This window comes from Spea bombifrons, chromosome 7, assembly GCF_027358695.1.
Source record: "Spea bombifrons isolate aSpeBom1 chromosome 7, aSpeBom1.2.pri, whole genome shotgun sequence".
Taxonomy (NCBI): Eukaryota; Metazoa; Chordata; class Amphibia; order Anura; family Pelobatidae; genus Spea; species Spea bombifrons.
Window position 1 is genome coordinate 39,141,247 of NC_071093.1, and position 18,820 is coordinate 39,160,066.

An 18,820-nucleotide genomic window follows, 5' to 3' on the forward strand; every position below is an offset into this window, starting at 1 on the left:
AAAAAACAGATCTAGAACATCATTTGCAACGTACAGGTTGTTGAAAAAAATTGTTTGCAGATGAATGGTGTGGAGTTTCAGATAACACGGAAACGATTGTATTTAGCTAGACTCTAATGGGTAGAACGAGGACAGACGCATCTTTTGGGTCAAATGGACTTCTCAACTCTAACATTGTGAGAAGCCATGGGACAGAGGTCTCATTTAAGGCACGTAAAAAACTTGTTGTGTACTAAAAGGCACAACAATCTGCTAAAGACACCATCTTCTCCGAGACAATACAACAATAGCCTTTAATTAGATTACACCGGCCGCCTAGTAGCAGGACAAGTTCAGCATCCATAAGTGAAACAAGATGAGTTCAAACAAGGCACAGTAAATAGGGGGGTGATATATTTGTCCCATGGCCCAAGAAACATGGACTCCCATGTGGCTCCCATGGACTGCAATCTGCTAAGGTGCCACCATCTGCCCTGAACACATTGTAACCCTTAAAACATGGGACTTGCAGTGGGGGTTTGTCCATAGACCAACTGGACTACTCTCTGATATAAAACGAAAAAGAAAGCGACTTCAAAAAAACCCATGGCAAATTATTTTACAGTGAAAGGAAATGATAACATATCTCTGCTCGCTCTGTTGGCTGACTAAAAGGTACAAGATTGCACTTATGATAGTGAAGGGTAATGTACATACACAACAGAAATGTTTGGGGGGGGGACAAGGAAAACAAGCAAACATGTTTAGTAACGACTGTTTACGTGTTGACTTGTGGCCCCTTTACGTTTTCCCGGAGCAAAATACAGATGGTTTCAGCTGAGCAGAAGGGGTTAAAAGGCAGCAAGCACACTTTGCTCTGTCTGAAAGCAGAAAAACAAACAAGACTGCTGGGATAACTACAGGCAAGACAATGGACTAACCCACAACTGTCGCCCAAGTCCACAATACCAGGAGAATGCTAGACAAAGAGGAAACGAGAGATGGGAGCTTTGTCTTTGCAGGATGTGATTAGAGCAGAAGGAACTTAATGTGTCTAAGGGATGGAGATGTTCTATCTATTGTTGACTTTGCAGGTCAAGTGTTAAAACCGCCAACAAATCCTTCTTTTTGTAGGATACATAGCACCTCCACGCAATGACATTTCTTTCACACCACACCGATCTGCTGAAAAACACCTAAACCTTTCAAGGCACTCTCCATGAAAAATATCTCCATAAATCCCCATCAATACTAAGAAAATAAAACAGAAATAATGGGGGGGAAAACACAGGCGTTCTCAATATCCTTAATCGATTATACCTTTAACAATGAAAAATGTATCTAATAATAATGATAAAATAATTGATTAATAATTATTAAAAATACAAAGCCTAGAATATTGCTATCTTAAAATATATTACATTTGAAAATAATAATAATAATGTTATTTTGAAAAAATAATTGCAAAAAATCCTAAACCTTCGTCTTTCATTACTGCGTCATAAAATCTATGAAAATTATTAAGAACAGTTCTAAAAATAAAAATCTCCAGGAAAAAACTTTTTTTTTTTATACATATCTATAAATGTAGCCAAAGTTTATAGCACGCTCATTAAAAAAATAAAAAAAAATCGAATTTCTTCCTTTAATCTATTAAAGTGAGTAATAGAAATAATAACACATATGTTCCTGGTATCATATATAAAGTTTTGATGGCAGTCTGCATTAAGTGGTTCCTCTCCGTTTAACTATGAAGTATAATAACAGAAGCCTTTATAACCACATTAAGTATTTAAATGTTTTCTTAGGAGGCTCTATATGAATATTAATCTGAATTTGAGTGTGAAAATATGTAAATGGTATTAACCCAATAAGTACTGTACTGAGCCAAAGGAAATGCCTGTTACTGTTCTACGTATCTACCATCCACCTGGTTTCCCAGATGGCCTGCCTGTTATTTGGGTGAACCAAAACTATCCAAATTTCAATATTATACACAAGTCCATATTATACTCAGCACTTTGGCCCAAAATAGTACTATGTGGGCTTTCGGGCAATGAGTCCTTATCCTAAGATCCCTAATGCCTTCCTTGCCGGTCTTCACAAATATGTTACATTATTCTAGGCCGGTCGCCGAAGAAAAAAAGAAAAAAACCGGCGCACTCCATTGAAATGCTTTGTAGGAAGGATTCCGGTGGCTCAGATGTCTACCAACAACCTGCAATTATTCCACACAGTGCGTCCATTCCATCCTTAAGTATCTGGCTTCCTAAGGCAGGTGTTTCATTCAAACCTGGAGGCTATCGCTGACAAAAGATGGGGAAAAGTTGATTAGATATGGAAGTTCATCCTTCAAGTTCTGAGGCTTCTCAGAATTCCACAGCACCTAAGTCCTCTCCTTGAAGGAGCTATTCTACTTATTAATACATCTGAAGAACCTACCATGGAGTGGTCTACGCTAAACGCCATCCAACACATACTTAACCTTCATGATGACTCTTCCGCTTCCTCGATCTCATAGAGCTCATGCTGGTAAATATGAAACAATGTGCAAAACCAACGTAGTAGCTGCTTGATCGTTAACAGTTAGTATAACGTATACAGCTAACTTTTCTTAACTAAACGTTTAGCGAGGTATTTTCGATGGGTCCCCTTTAAATATGTCAGTTGCTAAGGGCTCACACAAGAAATTAATCTTAAATTTCAGTCGGCCAGAGTTATGGGAGTGGTAGTCCAGCAGCTGGAACTGCTTAATATCTGAAGGCAAACTGATAATAATATTGCTATGCTAGTTAAAATATGTACCCCCGCTACCGGAATGTTTAGGACACACCACCGTAAGGTAGATGATCCTAAGCAGGTTTACTTTTTAATGTAAAACTAGGTTAATTCTTCGGCAAAGTGCCAAATATGGAGCAGCTGAAAGAAAATATTCAATTTTTCAAACTCCCTGTTTTGCATCAGAATCTGATGACATATAAGAACCATTCGGCCTATTTTTTTTTAAAGATTCAGATCTTAATCAGTCCTTGGTCTCTTAGGATAGCTTTATGGCTACCCCATGCATGTTTAAATTCCCTCACTGTATTAGCCTCCACCACTTCTGCCAGGAGGCTGTTCCACTTTCCTACCACCCTCTCTCTACATCTTTTACATATATTAGTTGGATTTTTTTTATTTTTTAACCCAGTGAGTTCTGAATGGGGTATTGCCTCCCCCAGCTCTCTAAGAACCAAACCTAAAATAAACTGCCAGGATAAGGATCCGTTTTGAGCTGCGCTTTCGAGGTACGTGACTGAAAGCGGAATAAATATGTCTGTACGTTCTTGCCAAGGAACATTTAATAACTGGTTATTTGCATTCCTTGTCGAGTTTATCTGGTCAGATTCTGGTGCAAGCCCGTGCCTTATCATTTTGAACACAGTGACACCAGGTGGCCGGTACGGATAAGAGCAGCACGATAAGGCGGCCAGAGAAGCATTTGATAAGACAAATACTATTCTACTAATACTACAAATAAATGAGTGTTTATGTTTGTGCTGAACACAAAAAGCTAATTTTCTGCTTTACTGAAAAAGAGAGAAAAAAGTCAAATTCACCTATACAATAAACTGTAGGTTTAAGGGAAAGGTACGCGCATGGTTAATGCTCCTGTAAACCGGGCAGGAATTCCGGAAGCTCCCACCGCTTTATCATTAAATTCTGGGTTCAACAAAAGCCCCCCCCTGCAGCTTTATAAATGAACCCCCCACACACACACCAATAATTATCTGATGTAGTTATTGACTTGGCTGCAGCTCCCATGGCCAAGAGATGCTGGGTACCCCAGTGGGACCACTTTGGTTGGAAGGCTTACCCTGGTACCTACTATGCCTTCTGCAAAACATGCCTTGTATGAGGGGCAAAGTTGTGTTCCCTGCAACAAAAACTATTCTCACTCATTTTGGACACTTTTTAAAGGTGCTGTTCTACTTAGACAAAACATTCATCGCACGCTCCTGCTTGCCACGGAATGTGCACCAGCCAGCATAGGTTTGTGCAAGAGCTCCAGGGGGTCTAATGCGACCCCCACATGCATGCAGAGAAAGGACTCCCACTGCTGCAACGGGAGCGCCTTCCTGGCGCTGATTGGCTGCTCTGGAGCTGCAGCTTCTCCTAAAGGTAAGTGGCTTGATTTTGATTCCTTCTACAGGTAAAGAATACATTACTGCTTTGTGATTCCAGCGTCCAACGCTGTTTTATATGCATTCTTTGTTGGCGGGACTGCATGCGAAGTAAAACGTTCCCATTAATTCAAAGAAGAATACAATGAAAAAAAGAATCTGCTGGTGAAGAGATCCTAAAAAGAAATCTGTGGAACGGTGAGCATGACACCTATGTGATAGCAGACCGAACCCACACGGAGAAATGTATATGTTTGTATGGAGAATCACTTATACCCACACAGATACTAATGTATACAGAGACAGGGTGCACACACGCATGTTTTACTAACGCCGCTTGCCAACGGTTTTATTGAAGGAACTGAGCGCTGCACTCGCTTTACAATTTACATTTCTTCCTCGCTGTTTATATTAGACTTATCAACGGGTGAACGCCAATTGTTGATGGAGAGGATTTATCAATTAGCAAACTATTTTGGGCTGCCTTTTTTTATCACTTACCTTGTCGTATTTGGAAAGTTCAGTCATTATAGTATATCCAATACCTTGTATGTATATATTATATATATATATGTACATAGCAGCCATGAAGATGAGACATTAAGAACATGTGTGGCCCTGGAGCTCCGGGACCTATATAAAAGGCTGTCTAAATCTTTATGGTAACGGCGAATATAAAGATATGTTTAATGACATTATGAAGTAATGTACACATTTTTAAGTAGCACCCCTACTTCCCCTTACTGCTTCCTACTTCCTTTTTGCTAGACCAGTGTTATAAAAGGTTTAAGAAGATGGAACACTCTCAGCCAATCAGGAAAAGGAAGTAAAACGCATGGCGGGAAATATCACCTTCTCGGCCCAAAACCCAGGAAAATAAACAAAAGGCCTAAGCCCTTTAGATAATACCAGCACAATCCATTACAGTATATATTACAACAATTAGCCCCATTGTTACCCACCTCAGACATAACAATTTTTGCAGGCACTGTTTTTCTGCAGATGGGGGAAGGAATTATCTGTGCGCTTTCTACTTCCTGGTGGGAATAAGCAAGGGCTTTGAAAGTACTTTTGAGGGTAAATAGGAATAGTTGCCTTTGTAAAATGATATACTTTTTCAGATACCTCAGTGTTTGGTTCACTGCCGAAAAGTGAAAGTATTTTAAAGTAAAATGGTTTGCGACTGCATGGTGGCCTGCTGAAGCCACGCGTTTATCATAGGGTCACAGTGTGTGCCTCAGTAAATAGATTCCCCATAGGTGTCTTTACAACATGCTAGGCTAATGACGCCAGCCGCGAGGGGGTCCTGGATCTTGGCCTTGTGTTTCTGAGGGGGTCAGCCTTCATTTTAATATTAAATAAAGCCTTTTTTCCCCCAATTAGCCTACCAGATTAAAGGATGTATTATTCAATAATATTACTTGGTCTAGTGGCATCGCTGTTTCTAAAAATCATAATTGCGCACATAAAATACAGTTGCACCGAAATAAATAGCATTTTACAAGCATCGAGAAAATATACTGTGGTAACGGCGACATTCTCACATAGAGAAAACGTCGTTTCCAATAGTTTTCACCCATATTTTTCATTGTGGGTCACGCACGTAAAAACGGCGACCGCCTACAGGCGCCAAAGGGTTAAAGTGGTCTGTTCCTGGCAGTCCGGAGACATAAAACTAACAGCTGAACGCGCATGGTGTGAGAGAGACACTTACAGCTGTTGTGTTTGATTCAAAGCACATCTTTGTTACTTGTAATCTTAGCCACTCTTACTTCTTTCCAAGGACGACGAGAGGCCAGCTGGTACCTCACAAGATGGTTTTTAAGTCCAGGTCGACCCTGACTTGTAGAACGAGGCAAAAAAAATGACTGTTTGGGTTTTGCAAAAAAAAAAAAAAAAACATTTCTCCGCACTGAGTTCATCAAAACAATAGTCCTTCTTCTTTATTGTGTCTCAAATAATGTCCCCCGACTACTGCTCGACTTTCAAAATTAAGCTAGTCTATCAACATGAAAATAGATATTGTTTCCAGAATAATGTTACGACAACGTAGCAAAACGTTTAACAACATTGGCGAGGATTTCCAGATGGCCAGGAATATAAGTAACGCTTTATTTCTCAATATAATGATGTTCTCGGTAAACAAGTAAAAAATATATATTTTTCATTAAAAAGAGAACGTTTTCCTTGTTATTATTGAGGTTTAGGGAAAGTATGAATGAACGGTTTCTATGTTATGCTGCAGGTCAGAGGAGCAATGATATCATCCTCTAATGCTTTTGACATAATTTAACCCCGTGTGCAGATCATTCATAAAAAGGACATGGGGGTATGTCTTTGTGTTTATTGATCCAAAGGTTGCATGTGGTTATATAGCTATGAATGTATATTTATTAGGAGCATATTCAAAGCAAAAGCAGGTGCAGTTGGCTTGAAGGGCAGCCTTACTCTTTATATTAAAAAATATATATATATTTTTTTTTAATTACCATAACACTAGAATCGAAAATAGTTTATATTTATGATATTATATTTATTGCAGTTGTATACATTAAATACAGCTACATTAGGAGAAACGGCAAATTAAAGGGACACTCAAGCAATCATATGGACTTTAATGCATATGATAGCTGCGTGGTCCCTTTAAACTTTCTTGGCATCCCTTGCAAATTCATGGGGGGGATCCTCCAGAATTCCCCGATAAGCATTTGCCCCTTTCCCCAGCGCCCCGGGTAAATGCACTGCAGGGGATGCATGCGTCTGAACACATCTGCACGTGATAAACTTACTGCTATTAAAAAAGAGGTTTTTTTATGGCATATGCAGAGAAAAATAACACTAGGCTTATGAGAGGCCAAGACGCAAGGAATCAAATGTGTCACCGAAGCTCATCGTACCCGTCTCATAGGAAGGCCTGAAAGACCTGATAATGGAAATGTCTCAAAAAGGATACAAAAAAAAGATTTAGATGCCGCTGTGGACCTCCTAAGAAAAAACAGGAGACTGCCACTAGTTCTCTAATGCTTACGGCATTATATAGGGATTATATGTAGATCTCCTTATCCCTGTGCAACTGCTAATAGACATAATAAACCAAAATAATTAGGCATTTCATAAATATTAAAGTTATGTTGTAGCTCTTTATAGACAAGAACAACATCACTTCTGAGCTGACAGCCATAGATCTAATCAGTATCTATAGAAAAATAACGTAAAATGGCATATAGGCAATGCAAGTCATGTCTGTATATTTACATTTTTAATAATGTATATTTTAATATTCTTGTATCCTCCCCATTGCAGAGCTCTCTTTTACCATAAAACAGGAGCAGATTACCGGGGTTCCAGAATAGAGCCCTGCATAATGCATTTGAAAGAGGCAGAGGGACAGCGTTCTTTATAAACATTCATATTTCTCTAAAGGATGGGCTCGCTTGTTATAAAGCCAAAATCCAATTTGCCAAAAGACCTTAAAATGTTTCTTGCGTCTCCTTTTATCTGTTATCAGTGAGAAAGCACTCCACGCTACAAGATCCATCCCTCTCGTAGACACTCAATACCGCTTATCGCAAAATAAAAAGGGACTTGGAAGAACCTCGGCTTTCACTGCGGGGCTTTCTCAAAGTTTACGAGCTTTAAACCTGTGTCTGACGCAATAAAGCCTGGCTGGATTCCCGTATCAGGCGCTCGGGAAAGTCTAAATCGCTTAAGTCCCTATGAATGAGACTGCGATTGTTATAGGCCATGAGTATATTCGTGACAGCATTAGCTTTTAACAGAATGTTGTGGTTTTCTATTAATATCAAAGTAAAACTATATAGAATCGGTGAACGAAACACGATATCTGCTCTAAAACAGATTTTTGTTTTTAGTTGCAAGAATAACATTGAAGCTATGTTGACATCTCCTAGACTCTCAGTTTTGGGGAGTACTTTCTGCAATTAGGCTATATTACACCGCTGGTAACATTAAACGGGCCACAGACCCCAGTCCTCTAATTTTTTTCTGTTTTGCTGGTGAAGCTGTCCCTTTAAAGACGTAAAAAAAAAAAATGCTCTTAAAGGGAAATGTCACTTTTACAGCTTTTAGTATAACTAAACTCATTTATCGAAGCCAGCTATAGCTTGTGCCTTTTGTATTATTTTAAAGATATTTCGTTTATACACTTTTTTCTATTTACAATAGGGGTTTGCGGCAAAAGGTGGCCAAAGTAGCATAATTAACCAATTTTCGATCAGCAACAATCAGCATCTTAACAATAGGTTTATAGGGTTGAAGCACTTGTTAGTTTGTAAGTACAACAGTAATAACAGTACAACAATAAATAAATGTATTTATTGATTTATATGGTGTTTTCATTTCCCGTTATGTAGTTTGTGCCCAACCGCCAGAGCCAGAGCGTTTCCTTTCAAAAGGTCATACATTTTGTTTGAAATGTTAAGGCCAGTTTAATACTGTAGGGTCTTTTTGCAATGAACTGGACAATTGCACAGTGTTAGCATAAGAAAATAACAGAATAAAGTCTATACGAAACGGGTGGCCAAGCAAATGTGACTCATGGAAGTCAAAAGGTCATAACCACTAAAATGGAAAATCTTCTATTGTCTGAATACAAGAAACTATTATAGAGTTGTCTGAGGTCATCGAGTTCAGGATGTAATGTCACAGTACCCACAGCCCCATCATCTGTGAAATTTTCATTAAATATCGGTGCATCTGCTTTTTACTCAGCAAGTGGTGAGAGTGGAGATCGACCCTGACTTCAGACCTGGCTGATTCAGAGCTACAGTCATGCTCTGCTGGTAAAGGAAGGTTACTGTCTAATACGTTATAGACCGCGCACGTCTGATAATGAAAAGTGTTGTTTCACAACGATGGAATTTAGAAACATAAATCCTCAGAGATAATGTCTGAAACAATGGGGCTTTCCAGAGAGGTCTGTGGTGCCCTCACCTACCCTCAAATAGTTCCTCTATGAATCGGTCACTCATTACTTCATTGCAGGAATAAAGCTGTAGACGCAATGCAGTCCCACGGTTTTGTGAAGGTTATGAGGTCCCAAGACAGATTGAGCCCTAGGTACCATACTAATTTGAGCTCCCCCCCAAGATCTCGCAGCCACATATGTAATTGTGCCCCCCAAAACCTTGAGTCCTAGGAAGGCACCTAGGTTGTCAGGAGCTGTAAGGAGCTCAGAAATTCTGTAGAGGGTCTGTGCTTCGTGAAATGTGTCTCCACACAAGGCAAATTTCTTATCCATTAGAAAACCAACAACCACAGACAAACATTTCAGCCTTCATGGGCCTCGTCGATTAAGTTCGTATCCCTCTAGTGGCACGTAGGCAAGGAATCGTTCTCATACTTCTTTGTATGCAATCTCACCCATTGGAGGATCTCTTGGGGTTCACCTTAAGTGTAAAGGTGAGTCCAGACGTGGACCTCCTTGTTCACTTGTGCTTAGAGAGGTAGCAGCTGCACCCACTATTGGGACCCATGAGGGCTGATATGGATGCCTGGGGTTGTTGGTTCCCTCCTGTACAGGAAGGTTACCTCACATTTTGGTTCTGGAAAAGGATCAGTCTTATATGCTGTAATGGCACACGTGAGCTAAATCTTAACATACTCCTGAGTGGAGATCCACCATAAGACCAGAGTTGCTGTCTCTTCTTGCGTGAGTTGGTCACGTACCTCTTTGTACGTTTATATGTAAGTTTTTAAATACAATCACCTCTCAAATAAGCTGGGTCTGGTTGGAGTCCATGCTCTTACGTCCTGTGCAGTTTGGAATTTCAAATTAGATATGAAACTTAGTTTTAAAAAACTACAGTACACCACGTGTGCTTCATAATAAAGGTGGACAAGAAGGCCACATGTTGGTACTGGCTAAGTCATAGCTCTGGCGCAGCCCATCCTCTGGAGACACATGCCCGGACTTCTCAGTGGAAGGACTACGGACCATGAATGGAAAAGAGCTTTTCGATTTCTATTGTTATTCAAACTACTCTGCAATCATAAGCATTTTAATTCTGGTCAATGCATTCTTTATTCCATGGCTTCACTGGGAAATACAAAGGTTCCGTTTTTCTCCAGCTCTAGGGAAAATAGATTTCAACACCTTACCACAATTAGTCCACCACCCACAGACAAGAGTTAGACCGTCATAAGCAACGTTGCTACAGACAGCTTGCGAGACAGTCACAGAATGGACACAGATGTGCGAGATAGACCTAATGTCACAGACAGCTGAACTCTGTTTCCTTAGCTTCTTTATATTTGTGTCCTTGTTTGGTGTCTGAGTGTCACAATGATGCTGTCTCCATTGAATAACTCGCTCCCATGATACTTCCCGTCTGACCCCGTGGCCGTGACCCACTCTTGACATCTAGGGAAGTTTCCCTCCCTCAGTAATGTTTACTGAAAAGGGCAGATGTGCATCTGTTTGTACTGAATTACAGTAAAATAATTCATCAAGAGTTCTCAGCAGAAGCTAAAATAGACTTTTCCCAGAGATACAATGTTGAAATGTTACCATTACTACAGGTCTACGACACGTCACATTCTTTAAAGCTACAGGAACAATGTTATTACCCCCCATTAACACTGAATTAGTTGAAATGAGGTTATTTACATGGATGGGTAGATTTATGTAGAATATATGCGCCAGACAAAAAATTAGACGCCAACTTGATTTCTATGATTGCACAAAAAATGTGCACAAAAAATCATCTGGCAGTGAAGTTTAAGGAGCCTCCGGTGGTGGAGACCAGGTAGCTATCATTTTATAATGCCCTAGCATTATATCTGCCATATATTTCCATATTCTAGACAGGTGTATTCAGACACAGACTGGCCATCTGGCACACCTGGCAAATGCCCAGCCGCATGCTGTTGGAGGCGTCTGTTTTCGCGTCATTTGGGTGGCACCATTACAGGCAGCTGACATGGTGCCAGCATGCACTCACCTGACTTTTTTTTGTAAATATGGCTCATAGAAACAATTTGATGGCTCGTAAGACCCATTCAGCCCATCTAATCTGCCCATTTTCTTTGATGTAAAGACTCAGACCGTCAATTTTGAGACCAGAACTCAGTCCTTGGTCTCATCTTGAGGATAGCTTCGCCCCTATCCCATGCATGTTTAAATTCCATGACTCTGTTAACCTCTACCAAATGCAGTAAAGTAAAATGTCCTCACATATCCTACAGAAACACAGAAGAGTCTACATATATGGAGCCGGGCAAAGAACAGATCTTCTGCAATCAGCTAATGTTACATTTTTTTTTTGCCCTGAGCAGTAAAGATGGACCTCTGCACAATACCTTCTCTCATTGTCATCAAGATGGGCAAACAGAACATTTTTGGAGATTGCCTTTGCCAATGCAGTCATCGTCTTGTAGTCCTTTGGAATAACCTGTGGATAAACAGAGGAATATTATGTTCCTGAGTCTGGCTTGGGGAAACAGAGCGATTCCGTGAAGAATGCAGAACGTTTCCAAACTGACAAAAGGGCAGGACCTTTCATTTCGCACAAGGGTAAAATGAAGATTCATGAGATTACAGACAAGATTCCTTTTCGCTAATATGGCATTTACTTCTCCCAAGAAGACTATTATTTTATTGTTTGAAGCTGGCATATGAATATTACCTTGCTGCATGGCATAATTAAATGAAGTATCGCTATGTCTTTCTGGCCAGGTTCTCGGGGGGAAATGAACAACCTTCTACGGTTTTAATTTACTTCTCAAAGCATTGTGTGTGTGTCCATCCATGTTAGCTTCTAAGGTGTCATCTAGCAAGCTGCTATGATCATCACTGGAAATATGAAAATGGCCTGCATTTTTATACTGCTGGCCCGTGACCACTTGAGTGCTTCTATAACACGTGCGGAATCTGTACCCTCCGAGTGTTTAACTCGTTCCCTGCCAGAGGAACATCACACAGCTTCCTATTGTCCGCTAAAGGTCAAAGTCGTCCAAGGTAAATCCAGGGTGACAACCTAAGTATTACTGTATATTGTGAGTATTCAGGTGAACTCGCTAGCTAAATTCATCCACAGGAATCTAAGCTGTGACAGGGACTCAACACAAATGGACTATTTACACGATCACATATGCCATGACAGGGTCGTGCCGATTCAATTAAACCAGTGTTAAATGCACTTTACTACAAAGACCCGTGAGTGCCCATTTTTCTTTGGTTACATATATCTGGCTATTTTTGAAGCACCCGGGCAAATAAAAGCCTGTGTATACTAACAGTATTTCTGAGTGTGCAGCCACTCCCTTTGGTTTGTGTGTACACATATATATATATATACATACCGTATATATGAATAAAATATTATTAAAAAAATATATATTATAAAATAATATATTATTGTAATCTGTAGAACCACTACATAGGTTTATTTGGTACAAAATGCTGAATTATTACAATTATCTTATGTGTTGCTTACTTACATTTTCTAAACATTATATGACTTGTGTCAAGCGAGCACAAAGGTCTAATGCTGATACGTGTCCGGCGATCCCCTACTTGTGGGTACTTGAATATCTTAATCTCACACCTCTTCACCTGTTCTTTATTCGCCCTAAAGGAGGTGCGTTCTTTGCCAACACACAGGAAAACTATCCGACTTTCAAACGCTCTCACTGCCTGAGAAACTATGCATCTTTCCTTCCTAGACAAAGATAATATCCCCGGGTCAATAAGGGGATTGCTTTGCAGTGACAGAGGTTAAGGAGCTCTTAAAGGGGCATTGCCACGGGCCGTGGGGGAATCACATTCAAACAAGTTTTGAAATATGGCACCTGCTCCGCTCTTTTCATATAGCGCATGGTGTGGATTGTGAGGAATATTCATATACTATACAATAAAAATGTATAATAAACATTAACAAGTTATAAAATAATGATTAAACTCATTGTTAAGAGGAACATGAACACATTCTACTTGTTTTAATTATCTAAATAATGTCATCTTAATCAAAATTAAGGAAAATAAATAAATGTTTCTCTGCTTTGGAGGACCACAAGCGCCATAGATTCTGTGTTCCAGATGGTTCTCTTGATCTTTACATGTGCTTGCAGTTGTCCTTTATATTTGAAGATGTATGCATATTTTTACGCTCTGTATTCCGTGAGTTAAAAAAAGCTACTTTAGATTCACCTGAAAATGTATGGTTCATTGGGCAAATCAGTAATTCTGGGCACCTTTTAGGACTGCTTACGTTGAATCTAAAAGGGGGGTCAGAGCAAGCAATCCAGGGCCATACATACTAACAACGGCCTCGTTGTGATTTAAGGCTGGGAGCCTTCAGCTTGATACTCGATCTAAAGCCCCAAGAAAGCTTTTAAAGCAGCACTGCTAAGCCAGCGGTCTAGAAAAGAGTTCCTCAACTGTGTTAAAGGCTCAAGTGTCTTCTACAAGATAGAGAAGGCCACACAGATAACATGTCCATTAAAATGCATTATAGCCGCCACAATGTATTTTGGAGTACCTTTCTAACATACGAGACTGCATCCTCCTCCGTGTAGACCTCCGCGCTGACACCCCCTCTTCTTCTTCGCGCTTTAACCACCGGGTTAGGGGGTGGTGGGGAAATTTCATCATCGTGGGAGTCGGACTGTGAGTTTGACTTCTGCTGCGCCAAAATTTGTTTGCATTCTTCCTGCAAAGGAACAAGAAAAAGGGCCGCGGTCAAAGTGGGATTCTCAGAAAAGATGTTATTTCAAAAAAAGTCCAACTTCATTGATCTGCAGTCCCAGCAAAAAAAAATGAAACACCTACCTATCTATCATTAAATCATATCATTATCTCATTATATCTCAAATATGCACTATGGATAAAGGATCCCAAAGGAAGATACATAGTTACATAGTTATATAGGCTGAAAAAAGACATGCGTCCATCAAGTTCAGCCTTTCCTATATCTGTTAATTTGTTGCTGTTGGTCCAAAAGAAGGCAAAAAAACCCAGTTTCGCTCTTTCCAATTCTGCACTAACCAGGGAAAAAATTCCTTCTTGACCCCAAAATGGCAGTCAGATTTCTCCTTGGACCAATAACCATAATTAAAGATTATATATCTGAATATTGTGATTTTCCAAGTATCCATCCAGTTGCTGTTTAAACGTCTGTACAGACTCTGATAAAATCATGCACCTTTCTATATTTCTTTGCCTAGACAGCTCAGGACCGCATTAATAAGTGAGCAAAGTGCCCACCAGCAACAGGGGGGCAAACTCCGGGGGTAAGAATTGGATTCAAACCAGTACGTTCCGTGATAAGTAGCCCCTTATTGCGTACTGACCGGTACGTCCGGACTTTAATATTTTATATTGCAATTTATATAAAGTGAAATGGTGGCAACGCAGCCACTGCAATCGCTCTTGACATCGGTACATGCACAAGGTGCTTTTTAAATACAAATATGTTTTATTGCAAAAATCATAATCATTGGTATGTTAGGTATACTGATCTGTAACATATATATATATATATATATATATATATATATATATACATACAAACATACTATTATTATTATCATTATTTTTCAATGTTTCCCCCCACAAAGTCGTACGAGCTGTAAGAAATCAGAGACACACAGTGAAGCCGAACAAAAAAAAATCAGATTTGTTTCTGTAGACATTAGTCTTGGTTTTTTGTCACTGAACTGATACTTAGTAGCAAGGCACTGATGGGGTAAATTGGTTGGCTTCCCAGCCACAGACGTCTATCTCTGAAGTGAGCGAGCGTTGATCATCCAGTATGAGGATGCACTCAATGTCTGCTTCTATAAAGCACCAAAACTATGACAATTACCTATTTACTTCTAGTACACGAGACATTAGAGAAGGGATCTGGATCATTAGACACCAAATCTCCATCTTTCCGCTTCTAGGACTAAAATAGCCTTCTTCTTTACATGGACCTGGGCAATACTGGCTGAAAAATGGGAAATTCCCATTAAAACGCTATGCGCGGATTCTACGACCTTTTCCTAAATACTAGTATCAATGCATTTTATATCTCATACCGAAAAACACAGAGAGATCTGAAACAATATGAGCGGCACGACAATGATGCCATTATGTGACAAGCCAGAGCCATCATCGGTGATCTGATGCTTCGCGTGGTATCTGATGATTCCAAAGCTCCAATGGCATTCCTAACTCTAATAAACCCTCAAGGTAAAAATTAAATAAAAACTAGAAAAAAAAACAGAAAATGTATAGATCACATAGGACACGTTCAAGAGCCCAAGTTCTAGAATTACACGCACAGTTATTAAGAAGTTTACTTGCGAATTGCGTAGATACTCTGTAGCATCATATGAATAAATAGTTTAGCCGAAAAGTCTACAAAGGTTTTTCTAGCTACATCATACAACATTTGCAATTAATGTCATTTTTTAATTGAATGAAAACAGCAATATTTGATTAGTCTCTGTATTAGTCTCTAATATTTGATTAGTCTCTGTATTAGTCTCTAATATTTAATTAGTCTCTGTATTAGTCTCTAATATTTGATTAGTCTCTAATATTTGATTAGTCTCTGTATTAGTCTCTAATATAAAATTAATCTAATGTACAACTATCTAAAAAAATCAAAAAAATTCCTCGATTTTGTATTCAATGTTTGTAATTGAATTTATTTTTATTTTATTTTTCTAGCTTTTTGCATTTAAAATGTAAAAAAATAAAACGTGCCACGAACTTCTGAGCAATATCTCCTCGGCAAAGTATTTTTTCAGACACTTGTATTATAGACAAGAAAACCGAACACGCCAGAGGGACACCGAGACAGAAATAAAAGAGCCGGCCGGATTTACCATGTGATTCGCTCGCTACTGAAAGCTTAAGCCCTCCAAGTGAAACGCAGCCGAAAACGTGGCAGTTTCTGCAGCGGTCTCTGGTGCGATCTCCATCTCTGGAAGCCGCCGCAGGCTGGGTAATATCCACGGCCGGTTTCTTTAGGAGCCACGTTTGGGTCCCATGTGCCGAGTCGTCGGGCAGCGCCAGTGGGTTAAAAGGAGTTAAAAATAATAATAATGATAATAATCTTTGCCGAGATTAGTTCTTTGGATGTCTCCAAGCGTACTGTGGCTGCTATACCCTTGTGCAGAATTTTCATCCGGTAAACAGCTCGCTATTCTTACGTTGTCATGACAACAAGCTATTTCTCTCATACTCACTTGCTCCGTGGCACGGATAATTCAAAACGGCGACAAAATTCAGTCCACTTATACCTGGGGTGCAGCGCATTTAATGTTTGGCCGGAAAAAAAAAGTTGTGCGGCGGGGGGGGAGACTTGGAGTAGATGGAGAATAGAGGAAGCGCGATAGAACGCTTATTATTTATTTTCGTAAACTATATTGTTCATTCTACTTCAAAATTATTTAAAAAAACATTTCAAAATACATCATCCACACGTTGAAAAAGCATCATTAAAAAAAAATGTTACGCGTTAAGAACAACCGAAACTGCACTAAAGTCATTTTGGTGAAAGATTTTATAAAATATTTAATATCTATTTTATTATAGTCTGAAGACAAAAACCCTGATTGTAATCTGTATATATATATATATATATATATATATATATATATATATACATAAATATATATATATATAAAAATATATATATATATATATATTCTGGAGCAAAGTTTGAAAAGGGGCAACCAATGGAACATCACTTATTACACATAGAATTTGATGGCCCATCTAGTCGGCCCATTTTTCCCGATGTAAAGAATCAGATCTTAATCAATTCTTGATCTAGTCTTGAATTCGAGGTGGCTTTTTGCCTATCCCGTGCATGTTTAAATCCCCTTACTGTTTTACCTCTACCACTTCTGCTGGGAGGCTGTTCCATTTATCTACTACCCTCTCTGTAAAGTAAAACCTCCTTACATTACATCTAAACGTTTATTTTCCTACACTAAGTATCATTTTTCTTTTGCGTAGACATTTTTGAGAATGTACTTTGGGTAAACACAAGGCAGGAGGATTATTGTTTTCTAGCCGCTTAATAGTGTGGCAGCCGACATCATTAAAAAAAAAGTGAAAAAACACCATATGATTGATATATCATGGATTCCTAGCAAATACCGCCTACCATGTCACCAAATCATCTTGGCTGGAAAATATGATTAAATTATGTTATTTAAATAGAGAAATCCTGGGAATCTGATCAGCAGCAGTGGGTTTTCCAGCAAGCGGGTGGGGGCTGGTGTAGAATTGAGTGTTTTTTGCCAAGTTTTAATTATACTCTTTGATATTAGTGCATAAGGAGGTAGAGCGTCACTCTTACTGGCAGCGATACTGCACATGCGCATGGGACAGAGGTAGAGCTCGGTGGGATGGCGGGACATGGCAGTGCTGTATCATGACTCCAGTGCTGGCCAGCAGGTGGTTTTTTTGAACTACAACTCCCATGATGCTTTTCTAAAAGGAAAGTAATGTGCCAGCTGAAGGTTATGGGGGCTGTGGTTTGAGTTGGCCACCCCTGCTGTGAGTAGCAGACATGCGTATTTTCCAAAGCATATATCAGACAGGAGATTATGCTATTGGTACAGCCCAAGAAATATCGCCTTGTTTACCAGAACATATTGCAATGACTTCATAACTGACTTCATAACTGAACATGAAATTGGTCCCTCGGCCAACCGCGGTGACCGGACGATTACGACAACGGACTAGAAACAGATGATCTGACGGCAGGTAAAAGCCATGCTGACTACCCTTCTCCCAACCTGCAAGAAGATCTTAAATCTTACGTTGACTTGGGCTTGTCTTCTGTCTTAAGTCGCATTCACTCTGTTATCGACTTCCCAACTTCTACCCCCAGCCGCGATGTCCCTGGCAGCGTGCCCATCCACACGAGTTCTGGAGCCCAGAATTATGGTCCTAAACCCTGATGTCCAGCCGAGCTCTACCTCCGTCCGGAAAAGCTATTAACCTTCTGCTGGAAAGCCACCCCCCCCCCATTTAAGGACCATCATACATTACTACTAAAGCTCAGACCCCCAAACATCATCAGAACTGCTTCAACTTCAACCACGTATGTGAACCCAGCAGCCAACCGCGTATCTCATTCATGGCAGCATTTCAGGCTCCCCTTCTTAGAATTTCTCTAGTGTACCGGGCCCTGTCCTTGGCGGCCATTTTGGTTTTATCTTATGTTCCTTTATGTGTTATGGGGAACCTTTTTCCTGACCCCCACAGCATATACCTGCTCAGCCTCGCTGATATATATTATTAGCACATACTTATTATTGTTCCAGAGGAGCCGTAAAACGGGTGCCGTCTAGAAATCACTGACCTTCTCTAGCTTTTCAAAGTGATCCCTCAGGAACTTCATGGGGCGATCGGGTTTGGCGATGCACAGGTTAACGATACATTCCTTTAGGATCTGCTGGATGTTATATTTCTGAACATAGATTTCACAGCCTTTCAAACTTTCGTCTTCGATGTTGGATGAGGAAGAAGCGGCCATCTTTCTATCACTCGTGCAAACACCGAAACCTGAAACAATGTAAAGATTTAACAGCCAATGAATAATGATGTTTTACTGATTACATATAAATATTATTGTTAAAAAAACACATTTTGGTGGATTTTTACTATGTTTAACATGGAACTCTCAGTAATTTCAGATTCAGTAAAGTGG

General features: G+C 39.7%; 1 protein-coding gene across 3 annotated transcripts in view; it reads right to left on the reverse strand.

The window, feature by feature from the left end:
* PRKAR1B (protein kinase cAMP-dependent type I regulatory subunit beta) overlaps positions 1-18,820 on the reverse strand; it is a 64,029-nt gene that overhangs the window by 41,883 nt on the left and 3,326 nt on the right. For all 3 annotated transcript variants that reach the window (XM_053470921.1, XM_053470920.1, XM_053470922.1), the window contains exons 2-4: positions 18,473-18,675; positions 13,643-13,813; positions 11,463-11,554 (exon numbers count right to left, since the gene is read on the reverse strand). In XM_053470921.1, the coding sequence (XP_053326896.1) occupies positions 11,463-11,554; positions 13,643-13,813; positions 18,473-18,646 (437 nt within the window). In that variant the 5' untranslated portion in view covers positions 18,647-18,675. The remainder of the gene's footprint in view (positions 1-11,462; positions 11,555-13,642; positions 13,814-18,472; positions 18,676-18,820) is intronic.